At 40.3% G+C, this 17,755-nt stretch overlaps 1 protein-coding gene across 2 annotated transcripts in view; it reads left to right on the top strand.

Moving 5' to 3' along the window:
• Window positions 1-217: 217 nt before the first annotated feature.
• The window catches only part of FBXO4 (F-box protein 4), a 46,715-nt gene continuing 29,177 nt past the window's right edge, over window positions 218-17,755 (top strand). The window contains exons 1-5 of one of the 2 annotated variants that reach the window (XM_019809388.2): window positions 218-454; window positions 1,667-1,902; window positions 4,301-4,521; window positions 15,324-15,399; window positions 15,510-15,685. In XM_019809388.2, the coding sequence (XP_019664947.1) occupies window positions 266-454; window positions 1,667-1,902; window positions 4,301-4,521; window positions 15,324-15,399; window positions 15,510-15,685 (898 nt within the window). In that variant the 5' untranslated portion in view covers window positions 218-265. The remainder of the gene's footprint in view (window positions 455-1,666; window positions 1,903-4,300; window positions 4,522-15,323; window positions 15,400-15,509; window positions 15,686-17,755) is intronic. The other variant, XM_002928689.4, reaches the window with a different exon arrangement.

The following is a 17,755-nucleotide window of genomic DNA, read 5'->3' as shown; positions in this document are numbered from 1 at the left end:
AGAGGTAACAAAGTTATAAAGGGGCGAGGGATTTCACGCGACTGGCTGAGGTTCGCGGGGTTGAGGCCTGAAGTGAACCGGCAGTTTGGCGAGAGCTTCAAGCTCGGTTGGAGACAACACGCCTGATTGGGCCACCTCTCGGTTCCCGGTCCCGAGGCTGCCCGCGGGGAGACGTGGAAGGAGGGAGGCGCGAGGCGGGAGGCGGGCAGCAAAGAGCGGGGAGCGTGCGTGACCCTGCGGCGCATCACGTGCGGCGCCGGCGGCCATGGCGGGAAGCGAGCCACACAGCGGGGGCAGCTCCCCTCAGCCGCACCACAGCGACTGGAGCCGGCTAGAGGCCGCCTTCCTCAGCGGCTGGAGGAGCTTCTGGCAGTCGGTGGGCAAGGAGAGGGCAACGCCGAGGGCCTCTCAAGAGGAGGTAGATGAGGAGGCCAGTACGCTGACACGGCTGCCGGTGAGTGGCGGCCAGCGGCCGGGGAGGACCGAGGGGCGGGCTGGAAGGGGCCTCACCGCGCCCAGGTCTGTGTCTGCCGCCGCCCTGCGGCCATTCCGGGCAGTGTTGTCACCTGGGAGCAACAGTTGACCAGAAACACCCAGGCGTTGACCTTTGGTATTCCGCAGCCGGACCGAAGGTCGCAGCGAAACGCACCATCGGAGGCGCCCTGGTAACCGGCCAATTCACCCTCAAGTCTTCTACCCCCCAAAGCAAGTTTTGGTCCCAGAACACCCCGAACGTCAGGTTAAGGAACCAAGGAGACCATTGCAGACTTTCTGGTTAGCCTGGGAAAGCCTTCAGCGGCTGCGTGCTCAGCGTCTTTCACCTCAGTCAGGTTCGACGTACGGAAACACAGCGAGGATATCGTGGCTCTTCTCTGACCGCGTATTTCCAGTAATAAAACTCACACTTAATTGACAGTGACTAAGAAGTGCCTTAAGTTGCAACAGGCCACAAGAATTATACACATCATTTATTATTAAACTTTTCAGGCAGATGGAAAAATGGGAGAGAGAAGAAATTCTTAGAAATTATACAAATTCTGAATCTCGGCCAGGCTGTTGACACCTCCCTCTGACATCTATCAGAAATTAAAAACTCTAGACTTAGAATGACTCCAGGGTTCTCCCTTTTGTAGAAGTTCTTTGAAATACAGATTTTATGGAGGAACTCAGATGGCAAATTTACTCTTTGATTAGAACTTAATGACAAAATCAGGAGTGATTTGATAAAGGTTTATTTTGAAGACTAGGTTGTTTCCTTGAGTGAATTGTTCAGATAAATGGTGTGGCAAAATACCACGAGGAAAAATTAAAGGACCTGGTTATTTTTCTTGAAAAATACTAGAACAACGATTGGTCTTTCATGAATGTTTCAGTGTGTCAGCAATTAAATGTTCAGATATGTTTCTCTTCTGATGGCAGGAAAATTAACTTCAGAATGATATATTTAATTGTTAAAAATACTGTTAAATTGATCTTTGGTTATCTAGTATAATTCTTTATTAATTTTGTAACTCATAGTAGATATAATTATTAAAAAGATGGACTGTCCAGGTGGTCTTTGGATTCCTAGTATAATAAAATAATTATTTGTTTATAATTTATTATCAGAAAACAATTTTAAGATAAGTTTTTCATCCCTTTTACCTGTTTGCTATTTCTGTTTCAGATTGATGTACAGCTATATATTTTGTCATTTCTTTCACCTCATGATCTGTGTCACTTGGGAAGTACAAGCCATTATTGGAATGAAACTGTACGAGATCCAATTCTGTGGAGATATTTTCTGCTGCGGGATCTTCCTTCTTGGTCTTCTGTTGACTGGAAGTCTCTTCCAGATCTAGAAATCTTAAAAAAGCCTATATCTGAGGTCACTGATGGTGCATTTTTTGACTACATGGCAGTGTAAGTATCTAGTTTTATGAATTAAAATGAAGATACTAAATTTGACTGTATTACAGGTCAGTAGTCTAAATTAGTCTTGGCTCTGCCACTAATTCATTTCATGGAATTTGGTTGTAAGTGTTCTTTTGTAAAAGTTGAGGATTAACTTAAATTCCTTCGTACAGCCCTTTCAGTTTTCACATTTTGTTATTTACCTGTGGTGCCTGACTCTAGAGTATTTGAATAATTGTAGAGAGTTCATATGCCAAGAAGTGAAACATTTCTTAAAACTTTCATCATATTTAGAACACTTGTCATTTTATTAAATAGTAAATACTTTCCATATCCAAAAAAGGAATGATCAGTGATCAGAGACCAGTTCTTTAGCAGGGAAGAAATCCATTCTCTAGGTTCTGGGAAATAAGATTTTTTTATCACCCAAAAACATTAACACTTTTAAATATAATGTAGCTGAGAGAATTATATGTCGTTGAGCAACTGTAGTGTATTGGATTCTATGAGGGATGCTTTATGTATGTTTACTTATTTAGCCATCACCCGATAAGAAGGTATTATCCTAGTGTTATAGATGTGGAATTGAAGTTCAAAATGGTTATGGATTTGCCTAAAGTCATATAGCTTAGAAGGGACTGTTCAGATTGGAACCCTGTCATGCCACCTTAAAAATATATAATGTCGTTGGATCTGGATATAGCCTACTTTATTGAGGGCCCCAAATTTAAGGCATTGTAAATAAAATTAAAAGAATATTTGTTTTAGGTAAGAATTGTTTTGCTCTGCTAGATTTAGTATCTAGATACAGAATTTTTTTTCCTATTTTATTTGAATTATTCAGATCTTTCCTTATTCTAACCTAAATGCCAAGTCTTATGAGACTGCTTGATTAAAATGTATGTGATATGTTATATATAATTTCAGCAAGTGCTATTGACTGGTTGTTACTTCTGCATTGTCTCACAACCAACCATAGCATCAAGTATATCATGCTATGGAACCAACTTTTCCCAGGAATAGTAATAATCTTAGTAACTACCATTTGTGATCATATAAAGTATTTTTTATTGAAGTATAATTAACATACAGTGTTATATTAGTTCAGATATACAATATAATGATTCAACAATTCTATACATTTCTCAGTGCTCATCACGATAAGTGTACTCTTACTCCCGTTTTATAACACCCCTACTAACCTCCCCCTGCCAACCACCAGTTTCTGTTTTTGTTTGTCTCTTTTTTCTTTGTTCATTGTTTTGTTTTTTAAATCATATAAATTAATTTCTGGTCCTTACAACCCTGGGCTAATTGTTATTGCTCAGATAATGCAGATGAAAAAACTTAAGCTCATACTATAAGTGGTTTGTATAAATAAAGTGGTGAGGCTTGGCCAGATCTACCTAGCTTCAAAGTTGATTTTTTTTTCCGTCTTGAATTACAAGGTTCCTAAATAAAGATCATTGTCTTGTTAGATTAGTAATTGTCTTAACCACCTTGATTTCATCAAAGGGCTTTAAGTTTTATTTTGATGTGGGTACTGTGTTTTAACTTTTGATAACATGTAGAATTGGTAATTTAGAAATTTATAGCTATTGAAAGAAACTGCGTTGGTTTTTTTTTTTTTTTCACAGATTCTTAGTTTGCTAGGTTATCTTTAAGGAACATTAGAGTCTCCCTGTATATTTAACACTTATTAAACTGTTATATTTGAGCTGTTAATAGGAGTACTTAAGAAATTTGGTTATATTGGTGACGTTACTAATTCCTATCTTTTCTTCTTGTTTTTTTTTAACCTCTAGAGACATTTATGCTAACTATGCATATGGGTTAGTGTAGGGTTTCTCAATCTTTGCACTATTGACATTTTAGACCAAGTGTTTAGACCAGCTGTCCTGTGCACTGTAGGATGCTTAGCAGTATTCTTGACCTCTGTCCACTAGATGCCAGTAGCACACCACACACTGACCCCCCGTCATAGTGACAAAAATGTCTGCAGACATTGCCAAATAAATTCTCCCTTGGGGTGGGATGGCAAAATTTCCCCAAACTGAGAATCACTGCTCTATGTAGTGAATTTTTATGACTGAAACTAGTGTTAGACCAAGTGTTCTATGAGAAAATCTAAATGAGAGATTAGAAAGTAAGTAACCACTTCCTGGGGAAGACTTCCTTAACATTTGGACCACTTCTACTCCCAGAGTGCCTTTGCTTTTGCCTGTCATGGCATCCAGCGTACATATTATAGTGTATCTGTTCTCCGCTTCCCTCCATGAGGATTGGAACTATATAATTATTGTATCTCTTGTGTCTAGTGTGTTCTCAATAAACTATATATTGTTGAATGAATAACTGGCTATGTTTTTTTCTCTGTTAATTTTCTAATTGTGACAATTTTATACAGCTATAAAATGTGCTGTCCATATACAAGAAGATCCTTGAAATCTAGCCGTCCTATGTATGGAGCTGTCACATCATTTTTACATTCATTGATCATTCAGAATGAACCACGATTTGCTATGTTTGGACCAGGTTTGGAAGAACTGAATACATCTTTGGTGTTGAGCTTGATGTCTTCTGAGGAACTTTGCCCGACAGCTGGTTTGCCTCATAGGCAGATTGATGGTAATTTTCATGTTAATCTATAGTATGTAATAATTAAAACACTTTGAGCTTGACGTTAATGTTAAATCATAAGAAATTTTTTTAATGATTTTTATATTATATTATGTTAATCACCATACAGTACATCCCCGGATTCCGATGTAAAGTTCGATGCTTCATTAGTTGCGTATAATACCCAGTGCACCAAGCAATACGTGCCCTCCTTACTACCCATCACCAGTCTATCCCATTCCCCCACCCCCCTCCCCTCTGAAGTCTTCAAGTTTGTTTCTCATAGTCCATAGTCTCTCATGTTTCATTCCCCCTTCTGATTACCCCCCTTTTCTTTATCCCTTTCTTCCCCTACCGATCCTCCTAGTTCTTATGTTCCATAGATGAGAGAAATCATATGATAATTGTCTTTCTCTGCTTGACTTATTTCACTTAGCATTATCTCCTCCAGTGCCGTCCATGTTGCAGCAAATGTTGAGAATTCGTTCTTTCTGATAGCTGAGTAATATTCCATTGTATATATGGACCACAGCTTCTTAATCCAGTCATCTGTTGAAGGGCATCTCGGCTCCTTCCATGATTTGGCTATTGTGGACAATGCAGCTATGAACATTGGGGTGCATATGGCCCTTCTCTTTACTACGTCTGTATCTTTGGGGTAAACACCCAGTAGTGCAATGGCTGGGTCATAGGGTAGTTCAATTTTTAACTTTTTAAGGGACCTCCACACTGTTTTCCAGAGTGGCTGTACCAACTTGCATTCCCACCAACAATGTAGGAGGGATCCCCTTTCTCCACATCCTCTCCAACAATTGTTGTTTCTTGCCTTGTCTATCTTTGCCATTCTAACTGGCGTAAGGTGGTATCTCAGTGTGGTTTTGATTTGAATTTCCCTGATGGCTAATGATTTTGAACATTTTTTCATGTGTCTGTTAGCCATTTGTATGTCTTCATTGGAAAAGTGTCTGTTCATATCTTCTGCCCATTTTATGATTTGTTTATTTGTTTCTCGTGTATTGAGTTTGAGAAGTTCTTTGTAGATCTTGGATACCAGTCCTTTATCTGTGGTGTCCTTTGCAAATATATTCTCCCATTCCGTGGGCTGTCTCTTAGTTTTTTTGACTGTTTCCTTGGCTGTGCAGAAGCTCTTTATCCTGATAAAGTCCCATAAGTTCATTTTATCTTTTATTTCTCTTGCCTTTGGAGATGTGTCGTGAAAAAGGTTGCTCTGGCCGATGTCATAGAAGTTGTTGCCTATGTTCTCCTCTAGAATTTTGATGGATTCCTGTCTCACATTGAGGTCTTTCATCCATTTGGAGTTTATTTTTGTGTATGGTGTGAGAGAGTGGTCAAGTTTCATTCTTTTGCATGTAGCTGTCCAATTTTCCCAGCACCATTTATTGAAGAGACTGTCTTTTTTCCACCGGATGTTTTTTCCTGCTTTATCAAAGATTAGTTGCCCAAAGAGCCGAGGGTCCATTTCTGGGTTCTCTATTCTGTTCCATTGGTCGATGTGTCTGTTTTTGTGCCAGTACCATGCTGTCTTTGTGATCACAGCTTTGTAGTACAGCTCGAAATCCGGCATTGTGATGCCCCCAGCTTTGTTTTTCCTTTTCAACAGTTCCTTGGAGATTCGGGGCCTTTTCTGGTTCCATACAAATTTAAGGACTATTTGTTCCAGTTCTTTGAAAAATGTCCTCGGTATTTTGATCGGGATAGCATTGAAAGTGTAGATTGCTCTGGGTAGTATGGACATTTTAACTATGTTAATTCTTCCAATCCATGAGCATGGAATATTTTTCCATCTTTTTATGTCTTCCTCAATATCTTTCAAAAGTGATCTATAGTTTCTAGCATATAGGTCCTTTACGTCTCTGGTTAAGTTAATTCCAAGGTAACGCATGGTTTTTGGTGTTATTGTAAATGGGATGGATTCCCTAATTTCTCTTTCTTCAGTCTCGTTATTCGTGTATAGAAATGCAACTGATTTCTGGGCATTGATTTTGTATCCTGCCACCTTACTGAATTGTTCTATAACTTCTAATAGTTTGGGAGTGGATTCCTTTGGGTTTTCCATATAGAGTATCATGTCATCTGCAAAGAGAGACAGTTTGACTTCTTCTTTGCCGATTTGGATACCTTTGATCCCTTTTTGTCTTCTGATTGCTGTTGCAAGGACTTCTAGTACTATGTTGAATAATAGTGGCGAGAGTGGGCATCCTTGTCGTGTTCCTGATCTTAAGGGAAAGGCTTCCAGCTTTTCCCCATTGAGAATAATGCTTGCAGTAGGCTTTTCATAGATGGCTTTTATGAGATTGAGAAATGTACCCTCTATTCCTACACTCTGAAGGGTTTTAATCAGGAAAGGATGCTGTATTTTGTCAAATGCTTTTTCTGCATCAATTGAGAGGATCATATGGTTCTTGAGTCTTTTCTTGTTGATATGATGTATCACATTGATTGATTTGCGAGTGTTGAACCATGCTTGCATCCCAGGTATGAATCCCACTTGGTCATGATGGATAATCCTTTTAATGTACTGTTGGATTCTATTAGCAAGGATCTTGTTGAGGATTTTGGCATCCATATTCATTAGAGAAATCGGTCTGTAATTCTCCTTTTTGAGGGGGTCTTTGCCTGGTTTGGGGATCAAGGTAATATTAGCCTCATAGAATGAGTTTGGTAGCTTTCCTTCTGTTTCTATTTTTTGAAATAGCTTTAGGAGAATAGGTATTATTTCTTCTTTGAATGTTTGGTAGAATTCCCCAGGAAAACCGTCTGGGCCTGGAGTTTTATTATTTGGAAGGTTGTTTATCACTGACTCAATTTCTTCATAGTTAATTGGCCTATTTAAGAAATCTATTTCTTCCTGTTTCAGTCTTGGTAGTTTATAGGTTTCCAGGAAGGCCTCCATCTCTTCCAGATTGTTTAGTTTTTTGGCATATAGCTGTTGATAAAAGTTTCTAATAATCCTTGCAATTTCAATGGTGCTGGTCGTGACCTCTCCCTTTTCAGTCATAATTTTAATAATCTCAGTCCTTTCTCTTTGTTTTTGGACAAGTTTTGCCAGTGGTCTATCAATTTTATGGATTCTCTCAAAGAACCAGCTTCTAGTCCTGTTGATCTGCTCTACTGTGGTTCTGGTCTCTAATTCATTGATTTCTGCTCTAATCTTGGTCAACTCCTTCCTTGTCAGTGGGTTAGGCCTGTCCCTCTGTTGCTGTTCCAGTTTCTTGAGGTGAGAATATAGAAACTGCATTTTAGATTTTTCTATTCTTTTGAGTGAGGCTTGGATGGCTATGTATTTCCCCCTTAGGACTGCCTTTGCAGTATCCCATAGGTTTTGGACCGTTGTGTATTCATTCTCGTTGGTCTCCATAAATTGTTTAATTTGTTTTTTGATTTCCTGGTTTATCGAGTCATTCTTGAGCAGGATGGTTCTTAGCCTCCAAGTGTTTGAGTTTCTTCCAGGTTTTTCCTTGTGGTTGAGTTCCAATTTCAGAGCGTTGTGGTCTGAGAATATGCAGGGGATAATTTCAATCTTTTGGTATTGGCTGAGACCTGTTTTGTGTCCCAGAGCATGATCTATTCTTGAGAATGTTCCATGGGCATTTGAATAGAATGAGTATTCTTTGGTTCTGGGGTGTAGTGTTCTATATATATCTATGAGGTCCAACTCGTCGAGTATGGCATTCAAAGCCTTTGATTCTTTGCTTAGTTTTTGCCAGGGTGTTCTGTCTATTTCTGATAGTGGGGTGTTGAGGTCCCCTACTATTACTGTGTTCTTATCTATATGTCTCTTTATTTTGGTTAAGAGTTGGCTTGTGTATCTTGCTGCTCCCCTGTTGGGGGCATATATATTAATAATTGTCATATCCACTTGTTGAATACTTCCTTTAAGAATAATATAGTGCCCTTCTGTATCTCTCTCTATGGCCTCTAGTTTAAAATCCAGTCTATCTGATATGAGAATTGCTACTCCAGCTTTCTTTTGAGGTCCATTTGCGTGGAAGATGGTACTCCATCCCCTTACTCTAAGTCTGAATGCATCTTTGGGTTCAAAATGAGTCTCTTGTAGACAGCAAATGGATGGGTCATGTCTTTTTATCCAATCTGCAACCCTGTGGCGTTTTATGGGAGAGTTTAAGCCATTTAGATTGATAGAGATTATTGACAGATATGATTTTAATGATGCCATTTCTCTTTAAAGTCTTTGTATCGGTTGTGACTTGCTGCTCTGTATCACTCTTGGGGCCTTTTTACCTTTATAGAGCCCCCCTTAATATCTCCTGTAGGGCTGGTTTCGTGGTTACGAAATTGGTTAATGATTGGCGATTTTGGAACGTCTTTATTTCTCCATCAATTCTGAATGACAGCTTTGCTGGATAAAGGATCCTTGGCTGCATGTTTTTCTCTGAAAGAGCTTTAAAAATGCCCCCCCAAGCCTTTCTCTCATTCCAGGTCTCTGTAGACAGGTCTGACGTAATCCTGATACCTTTGCCTTGGTACGTGAGAAATTTCTTTGCCCTGGCCGCTTTCAATACTGTATCCTTGGATCTAATATTTGCGAATTGCACTATGACATGCCGTGGCGTAGGTTTGTCCTGGTTGAGCTTGGATGGGGTCCTCTCTGCCTCTTGGACACGAATGCTTGTTTCCCTTGCTAGATTAGGGAAGTTTTCAGCTACAATTTGTTCAAATATCTCTTCTAGACCTCTGTTTTTCTCCACCCCTTCAGGGATGCCGATGATTCTGACATTGGATCGTTTCATAGAGTCAGTAATCTCCCGTAATCTACATTCGTGGGCGTGGATTTTTTTAAGACCAGCTTCTATTTTCGTTTTTTCTTCTACTAACCCATCCTCCAATTCGCTAACGCGTTCCTCTGCCTCGGTGACCCTGGCCGTCAGAGCCTCTAGTTTTGACTGTATTTGGCCCATAGAATTTTTAATTTCTGTCAGATTCGCTCTCATTTCTGCCCTTAGGGATTCTATATTCTCAGCAACGCTTTCTCTGATGCTTTTTTCAAGTTTACTCATCATCTTGACCATTGTTGCTCTGAATTCCATTTCTGATAATTGGGATACATCCATATGTATTAATTCTGTGGCCGAGGCCAATTCTGTGGCAGAGGCCACAGACTCATTATCTTTTCTTTGCTGGGGGGGACTTCTCCTTCTCGTCATTCTGATGAAGAGAGATTGCAGGGTTGTCCAGAGCCCAAGTGTTGACTGGGACCCAGGCCGTGCGCCCTTGTTTTATAGAGATCTTAGGGATGTGGGCTTCTTCCTTAAAGAGTTTATTTATTTATTTGAGAGAGAGAGAGACAGTCAGCAAGAAAGGGAACCCAAGCAGAGGAGTGGGAGAGGAAGAAGCAGGTTCCCGGTGGAGAAGCCCGATGAAGGACTCCTTACGGAGCGTTGTGATCACACCCTAATCCGAAGACAGGTGCTTGGTGACTGCGCCACTCAGGCGCTCCGGGTTGTGGGCTTCTTGATTTTTCAGCCTGCCTTCTGGGGGAGGGGCCTGCCTGCAGGTACTCAGAAAACCCTGTTTGGGTAGAGTCTCTGTGTCCCTTGCGAGGGGGGATGGGGATGGGCACCCTGTGAGCCGGTATTTCCGGGCTTTTGTTCTCTGGCGGCTTTCCCTGGCGGTTTGCTATGCCTCTTCTGAGAGAGCAGCAGCGGCTGAAATTCAGCCTCTGTCTCAGAACAGAGGGATCGCGGATCGTTCTCCACTGATGTTCTGGCCACTTTAACTCTGTTTCTGTTGGTGCTGCTCAACCCTGCAGCATCCCGGGCTGTGCGCCCCACACCCGGCGTCCCAGCCCTCACTTCCAGGGCCGGCACGTCTCTGTCCTTTGTGTTTCGCCAGCCGCCAGTCGCCAGCCGCCCCGCGCGGGCTCCCGGAGCTCCCCGTCTCAGTCTGGTGTCTCACGGGTGCTGACCGCGAGTCCGCCTGCTCCCCCGTGCAGGTGGCCCTCCAGCCGCCAGCCGCCCCGCGGACGCTCCCGGAGCTCCCGGTCTCAGCCTCGATCCAGTGAGCACACCGGAGCTCCGGAGCTCCGTGAGATGCTTGGTGGTGCACGCTCCCGGCTCACGGACTCAGTCTGCCGTTTCCAGAGTGCGGGTCCGCGGTCCGCCCGCTCCCTGGTGCAGGTGGCCCGCCAGCCGCCCTGTGCGCGCGCTCCTGGAGCTTGCGTTCTAAGTCTGCTGTCTCGCGGGTGCCATCCGCGAGTCCGCCTGCTCCCCCGTGCAGGTGGCCAGCCAACCGCCAGCCGTCCTACGTGCGCTCCCGGAGCTCCCTTCTCAGCCTGCTGTCTCAAGCGTGCGGGTCCGCGGTCTGTCCGCTCCCCCTTGCAGGTGGCTACCGCTTCCCGGCGCCCTGACACGGCGGCTCCCTCCCCCTTCTGTTTAGCTTCCGATATCTGTGCGCGGTTTCACGGCTCCCCGCTTCGTACCTCGATACTCAGCGCTGGAGATGTTCATTTGTAGAGATCCAGATGTATCTTCCTGCGTCTCAGGCTGATTCCGTGGATATTCCTGCTGGTCTGGTACCTATCCAGCTCAACTCAGGGGACCGGCTGAAAAAGGGGTCCCCTACTCCTCCGCCATCTTAACCTCCCTCTGATTTACTTTTTATGAGAGATGAACTTCCTCTTATTTCCTCAAATTTGTGGAATCCAGAATATAAGATTATGTGCGAGTAAATGTTTGCGTAGTACTTACTATATTTTAAAAGAATGTTAACAGCAAAAACCATTCAGCATCTACTATGTGCAGAGTACTTTGATATATATTGGAATGTTCAAAAAGCTAAATTAACACCTTTCTCTTCTTTCTATGAAAACAATAACCATGTAGTTAGTTGGCAAGCAGGAGATATAGTAAGTATAGGTAACAATATAATCTAGTTTATGCTTGGCTTATTTATTGAGAGCACCTATTAGATGCTAGAGGTGTAGCTATTTAAAACAACAAAAATTTTTGTCTGCCCTGAAGATATTTGGCCTCAGGACAAAGGCAAGTATATAGGTGATTAGAATATGGTATAATTAGCTCCTGGGTAGAAAGATAACGGTCAGAGAAGGCTCTTTGTTGAACATAATGCCTTATTTGAGTCATTAGGATGAGTTAAAGTAGGCCATTAAAAAAAGGGACAGAAATATTGTGAGCAGTGAGAACTACGTTTCAAGAAGCACAAAGCTCTGGATACATATGACACATTTGAAGTAGTTCTATGTGTCTAGAGTGGGGTTAGGTGAGAAGACACATGTATGCCACGCTTAAGCATTTGGGAGCTGTTGAAAGATTTTAAACAGAGGAGTGAGATGATCAAGATTGCATTTGTGAAAGATCTGGCTCCTGAGTGGAAAATTGATTAGAAGAGGCTATAAAACATGGAGACCTATTAAGAAACCACTATAATATTGTGAAAAAATATGAAGGATACAGTGTTGACTGAATATGTATGAGTGGTATTTCTTTTTTTTTTTTTTTTCTTTTTTTTTTTTTNTCCTAGTTCTTATGTTCCATAGATGAGAGAAATCATATGATAATTGTCTTTCTCTGCTTGACTTATTTCACTTAGCATTATCTCCTCCAGTGCCGTCCATGTTGCAGCAAATGTTGAGAATTCGTTCTTTCTGATAGCTGAGTAATATTCCATTGTATATATGGACCACAGCTTCTTAATCCAGTCATCTGTTGAAGGGCATCTCGGCTCCTTCCATGATTTGGCTATTGTGGACAATGCAGCTATGAACATTGGGGTGCATATGGCCCTTCTCTTTACTACGTCTGTATCTTTGGGGTAAACACCCAGTAGTGCAATGGCTGGGTCATAGGGTAGTTCAATTTTTAACTTTTTAAGGGACCTCCACACTGTTTTCCAGAGTGGCTGTACCAACTTGCATTCCCACCAACAATGTAGGAGGGATCCCCTTTCTCCACATCCTCTCCAACAATTGTTGTTTCTTGCCTTGTCTATCTTTGCCATTCTAACTGGCGTAAGGTGGTATCTCAGTGTGGTTTTGATTTGAATTTCCCTGATGGCTAATGATTTTGAACATTTTTTCATGTGTCTGTTAGCCATTTGTATGTCTTCATTGGAAAAGTGTCTGTTCATATCTTCTGCCCATTTTATGATTTGTTTATTTGTTTCTCGTGTATTGAGTTTGAGAAGTTCTTTGTAGATCTTGGATACCAGTCCTTTATCTGTGGTGTCCTTTGCAAATATATTCTCCCATTCTGTGGGCTGTCTCTTAGTTTTTTTGACTGTTTCCTTGGGTGCAGAAGCTCTTTATCCTGATAAAGTCCCATAAGTTCATTTTATCTTTTATTTCTCTTGCCTTTGGCGATGTATTTCTGATGGGGTTTTCATATTGGATGATAGTGCCATCCACTAGGATAAGGAGGAGGAAGAGAAAGTTTTTTGAGGGATCTTTATAAAGAGAAGGACAGCTACTCTTTGGAATATGCTGACTTTGATAACTCTGGGAGATATAAGTAGAGATGCCTGGTATAAGCAATTCACTTGAATGGAAGCTCCATTAGGGCAGGAGTCTTACCAGCTTTATTCTTAGCTGTGTGTTTGATGTCAGGCATGTAGTAGGCACTCAATATAGATTTGATGAATAAACGGAACAAATGTCTTTGTGGATTACTCTATGCATCCAGATCTCAAGAGCAAGATCTGGGTTAGAAATCAAGATTTGGGAATCATATGGTATCCACATGGACTTGGAAGTTTCTGAGGATGGAGAGGAATATTGTGAACCAGGTGCTGAAATCTTCAATGAATGTTTAGAGGAAGGGGTTATCAAAAGGAGACTCATAAACGAGGTCGAGGAAGGGGAGATGGTACTACATCTGAATAATGTATCTCAAAGAGATGGAGTTTTGAAGAGGGGTGGTGAGTAATAGGATGTGGCAGTGAAGAGTAGAGGACATTGACCCCACATCTTTATCCTGAGGTGTGAGAGAATAAGCAGTTTTGTTACTTGAGAAGTGTACTGCAAGAGAAGCAGCACCTAAGGGTAGGCCAGTTCAGGTAAGGCTATGAGGTGGAACACCTAAAGAAGAGGTTTGGGGATATGGGGAAATTTGCTGATCATGAAATGTCAATTTTATTTTCCAGACAGCAGCAGAAATGATAGTTTATAAATGCCAATCTAATTCTGCCTCAAACCCTGCAAGATCAGGGAAGAATGGGGGGATGGGTTGTTGGCAGTGTGGTACAGAATAGCATAGCGATCATAGTGGGTTGAGGTTAAATGTGTTAAGAAGGTAATCTCTGGAAGCTAAACTGATGAAAACAAAGATCAGAGGTAATAGTAAAATTTGTTTCTATGATCTCTTTGGGGAGTTTGTGCACCAAATCTGCTGGCCAGGGGACTAGGGTTATGCTTATAGTCCCAGCCACCAAGATTTCTGCATATGTATTACCTGGAATGGTGACATAAGATGGCATGACACATTAATTTAAACAACTAGATTGGTTATGATGCAGGGATTAAAAATATGAAAAGTAGAGTTGTTCTAAAGTAGAGGTAAGTTTGTATTAAGTTATTTTTGAAGAACAATGGCTTTGAAGGAAAGAGACATAATGAGGTAGGCATTTTTAAGCCATCTCTCCAGTTGCTGTCAGAAGAATGGACAGTAGGGGTCAAAAATGGATGTAGGAGACTGGTTAGAAGTGATTGCAAAAGTCCAGATGAGGCTATGATAATTGAGACTAAAAGGAAGGATTGAGGATGGACAGAAGTGGACAGATCTAAAAGGGCATTTATATAGCAAAAAGAAGTAGAGCCATATGAGAAAGAAGGATCTTTTCATGAGGTAAGAGGAGAATCAGCCCAAGTGTTAACACAGCCAAAGAAGGGAAGAGGTTAAGAAAGAAGGACAAATAACAATGTTGAATAATTCAGATAAAAGTAGTAAGAAGCTAGTATTTAGTACACATTATTTACCAGTCACTCTACTAGCAGTTTTCCATATGAAATCTCATTTCATGCTTACAACATCTCTAAGAAGTATGTATTATTTTTATATATATATTTTTAAAATGTATTTGTTTATTATTTGAAAGAGAAAGAGAGCATGTAGGGGGAGGGGCAGTGGAAGAGGGAGGGGGTAAGAATCTCCAGCAGACTCCCCCCTGAGTGTGGATCCCAATGAGGGGCTCATTCTCAACGACCCTGAGATCATGACCTGAGCTGATCAAGAGTTGGACGCTTAACTGACTGAGCCACCAGGTGCCCAGGATTATTTCTATATTTTGATGTCAAAACTGAGGCTCACAAAAAATGGCAGCGTGGCAAATTCAAGATTGTAACCCAAGTTTAATTTCAAATTTCAGTATCTAAATATTTTCTCAATTTTCTACAGTGCCATTGATTACTCCCTATCAATTTAAAAACATTTTCAGAGGGAGAAAAAAGCCATTTCATTGAATGTACACATGGAGTGTATGACTAATGAGAAACAAAAAGTTGGAAAATGAGTCTTAGTCTTGATGATAAATATTAGTAGCTGTTAATGATGCAGCAGTTACTGATATGATGATACAAAAGGAATGCTATAAGCCTATCAGCTTTGTTCTTTATCCATATTTTTATTACCATGTAAATGAAAATTGCATACAACACCTTTTCTTCAACATAAACATTTAATTTTATTCCAAAGCTATATATAATTTGTCATGGACTTTTTGGTTGCTCTTTCTGCTTACACTGGGTAATTTTTTTTCAATGTGATTTTTTTCTGTATTTATTAGTGACTTATTTTGGTAACTGTAATTTTCTTCTTTAGGTATTGGATCTGGAGTCAGTTTTCAGTTGAGCAACCAACATAAATTCAACATCCTGATATTATATTCAACTACCAGGTAAGGCTGCCTACTTGGCAGTCCACCTGGGGCATCAGGACTTGGATATTTTGGGAAGGGCGGTGCAGCCTGCTTAGTATTTATGTTTTATATTAACATTTTTCTTCTAGGAAAGAAAGAGATAGAGCAAGAGAAGAGCATACAAGTGCAGTTAACAAGATGTTCAGTGTACAGAATGAAGGAGATGATCAGCAAGGAAGCCGGTATAGTGTAATTCCACAAATTCAGAAGGTGTGTGAAGTTGTTGATGGATTCATCTATGTTGCAAATGCTGAAGCTCATAAAAGTAAGCATTATCTTATTTTCTTTCTAAGAGAACTTCTTTGCAAAGCAAATAAGAAAATATATTTTTAGGCTTTGCTGTTGTTTCTTAAGAACATGATGGTTAATTTAATAAATGTGATTCTATGACCATTACTGTTAATAGTGAGTTCTCAAACCTTGATGTGGGGAACTTGTTAGAAACAGCTGCCTGATTCCTACTCTGATGGATTATAATTCATAGATTTGGGTTGTTTCTTGGGCATCTGTTTTTTTTTTTTAACAAACACCTACAGAATTCTGATGCATTTCCAAGTTTGATACTATAACTACATAGTATTTCTTTGTTTTATGCTTCTGCACTTGTTACTGATGTTTTGTCTTCTTCTAGCTCTATTCAAGTAATTTATGCAGATAACTGGAAAATTTTACCTTTGTTTTAATTACCCAGTAATTAGTAGAGAGATGTGTGGGGTGGAGTGTTTAATTAAGTAGATTAGTTAAGAATACTCTCCACATACTCTGAATAATTGCCCTTCACAATGTTATTTAGGCATCAAATCAGAATATTATTGGGCCACAAACCAGTATTGTAATTTTTCTCCCAAATCTTTTGTGAATAAGTTAGGGCATGAATATATAATATATTGTTCTACTCAGAACAAGTTAGCAACATTGCTGAAAGAATTTAAAGTTTGTGGTGCACTGAAGTTAACCAGAGCAACAAAAGCTTAAGTCCAGCTCAACTACTGACTAGTTGCAATCAACCCACTGCATTAGTGGTCTAACAGAAGAAGCATGTCCATTTCTGGGAATGGATTCTCTTACCTCAATCTCTGCCGTTCCTCTACATAAAACATTTAGCATTAAATTAAAAATTATAAGACACACTCAAAAAAAATCAAAATGAGATGACCCATTTCAAAAGATAAAGCAATCAGTGAAGCCATACCCAGAGATGATTCAGATGTTAGCACTCTCAGAAAGGGACATGAAAAGATGGAAAATATGTGTGAACAGATAGGGATTTTCAGCAGAGAGAAGGAAGCTGTGAAAAAGTAAAATGGGAATGCTAAATATGAAAATACAGCAGGTAAGCACTTTCCTTAGTGGATTTATCAGCAAAAGAAACACTTGGTGAACCTGAAGATAAATTGAAATTATCCAAAGTGAAACACAGAAAAAAGAGTAGGAGTGAGGAACAGAGTATCCAAGAACTGGGGAAAACAACTCAGGGGTCAGTGGACTTTTTCTTAAGGGGCCAGATAGTAAATATCTTAGCCATATAAGCTCTATGATCTCTCACAGTTACTCAGCTCTGCTGTTAGAGTGCAAAAGTAGCCATAGACAGTTTATAAATGAATAGGCATGGCTGTTTTAAAAAAAATTATCTATAAAAATAGATCCATAGACCATAGTATGCCAATACCTGGTCTAACTCGTGTAATTAGAGTCCCAAAACATGAAGAAAGAGAACAAGGAAAAAGAAATTTTTGAACAGATAATGACCAAAAAAATTTCAAAATTACTGAAAGACAACAAACCACAGATCCAAGATCCTCAGAGAACTCCAAATAAATTTTTAAAAATAATAGTACATAAATAAAAAATAAATCTAGGTTCATTATAGCCAAACTGATGAAAACCAAAGATAAAGAGGATTATCTTGAAGACAGCCAAAACAAAAGGAAGCATACATACAGAAGGCCAAAGATAAGGACTGAGAATTCCTGAAACAATTGCTGAAGGCAATGAAGGGAAATCTTTACAGTATTACAAAATGGGGGAAATCTTGTATCCAAAGATATCTTTCAAAATGAAGGCAACAGATGACTGGATTAAGAAGCTGTGGTCCATATATACAATGGAATATTACTCAGCTATCAGAAAGAACGAATTCTCAACATTTGCTGCAACATGGACGGCACTGGAGGAGATAATGCTAAGTGAAATAAGTCAAGCAGAGAAAGACAATTATCATATGATCTCTCTCATCTATGGAACATAAGAACTAGGAGGATCGGGTAGGGGAAGAAAGGGATAAAGAAAAGGGGGGTAATCAGAAGGGGGAATGAAACATGAGAGACTATGGACT

Source organism: Ailuropoda melanoleuca, chromosome 3, assembly GCF_002007445.2.
Source record: "Ailuropoda melanoleuca isolate Jingjing chromosome 3, ASM200744v2, whole genome shotgun sequence".
Classification (NCBI taxonomy): Eukaryota; Metazoa; Chordata; class Mammalia; order Carnivora; family Ursidae; genus Ailuropoda; species Ailuropoda melanoleuca.
Note: the sequence above shows the minus strand (reverse complement) of the source record. Positions and strands in the feature narration are given on the sequence as shown.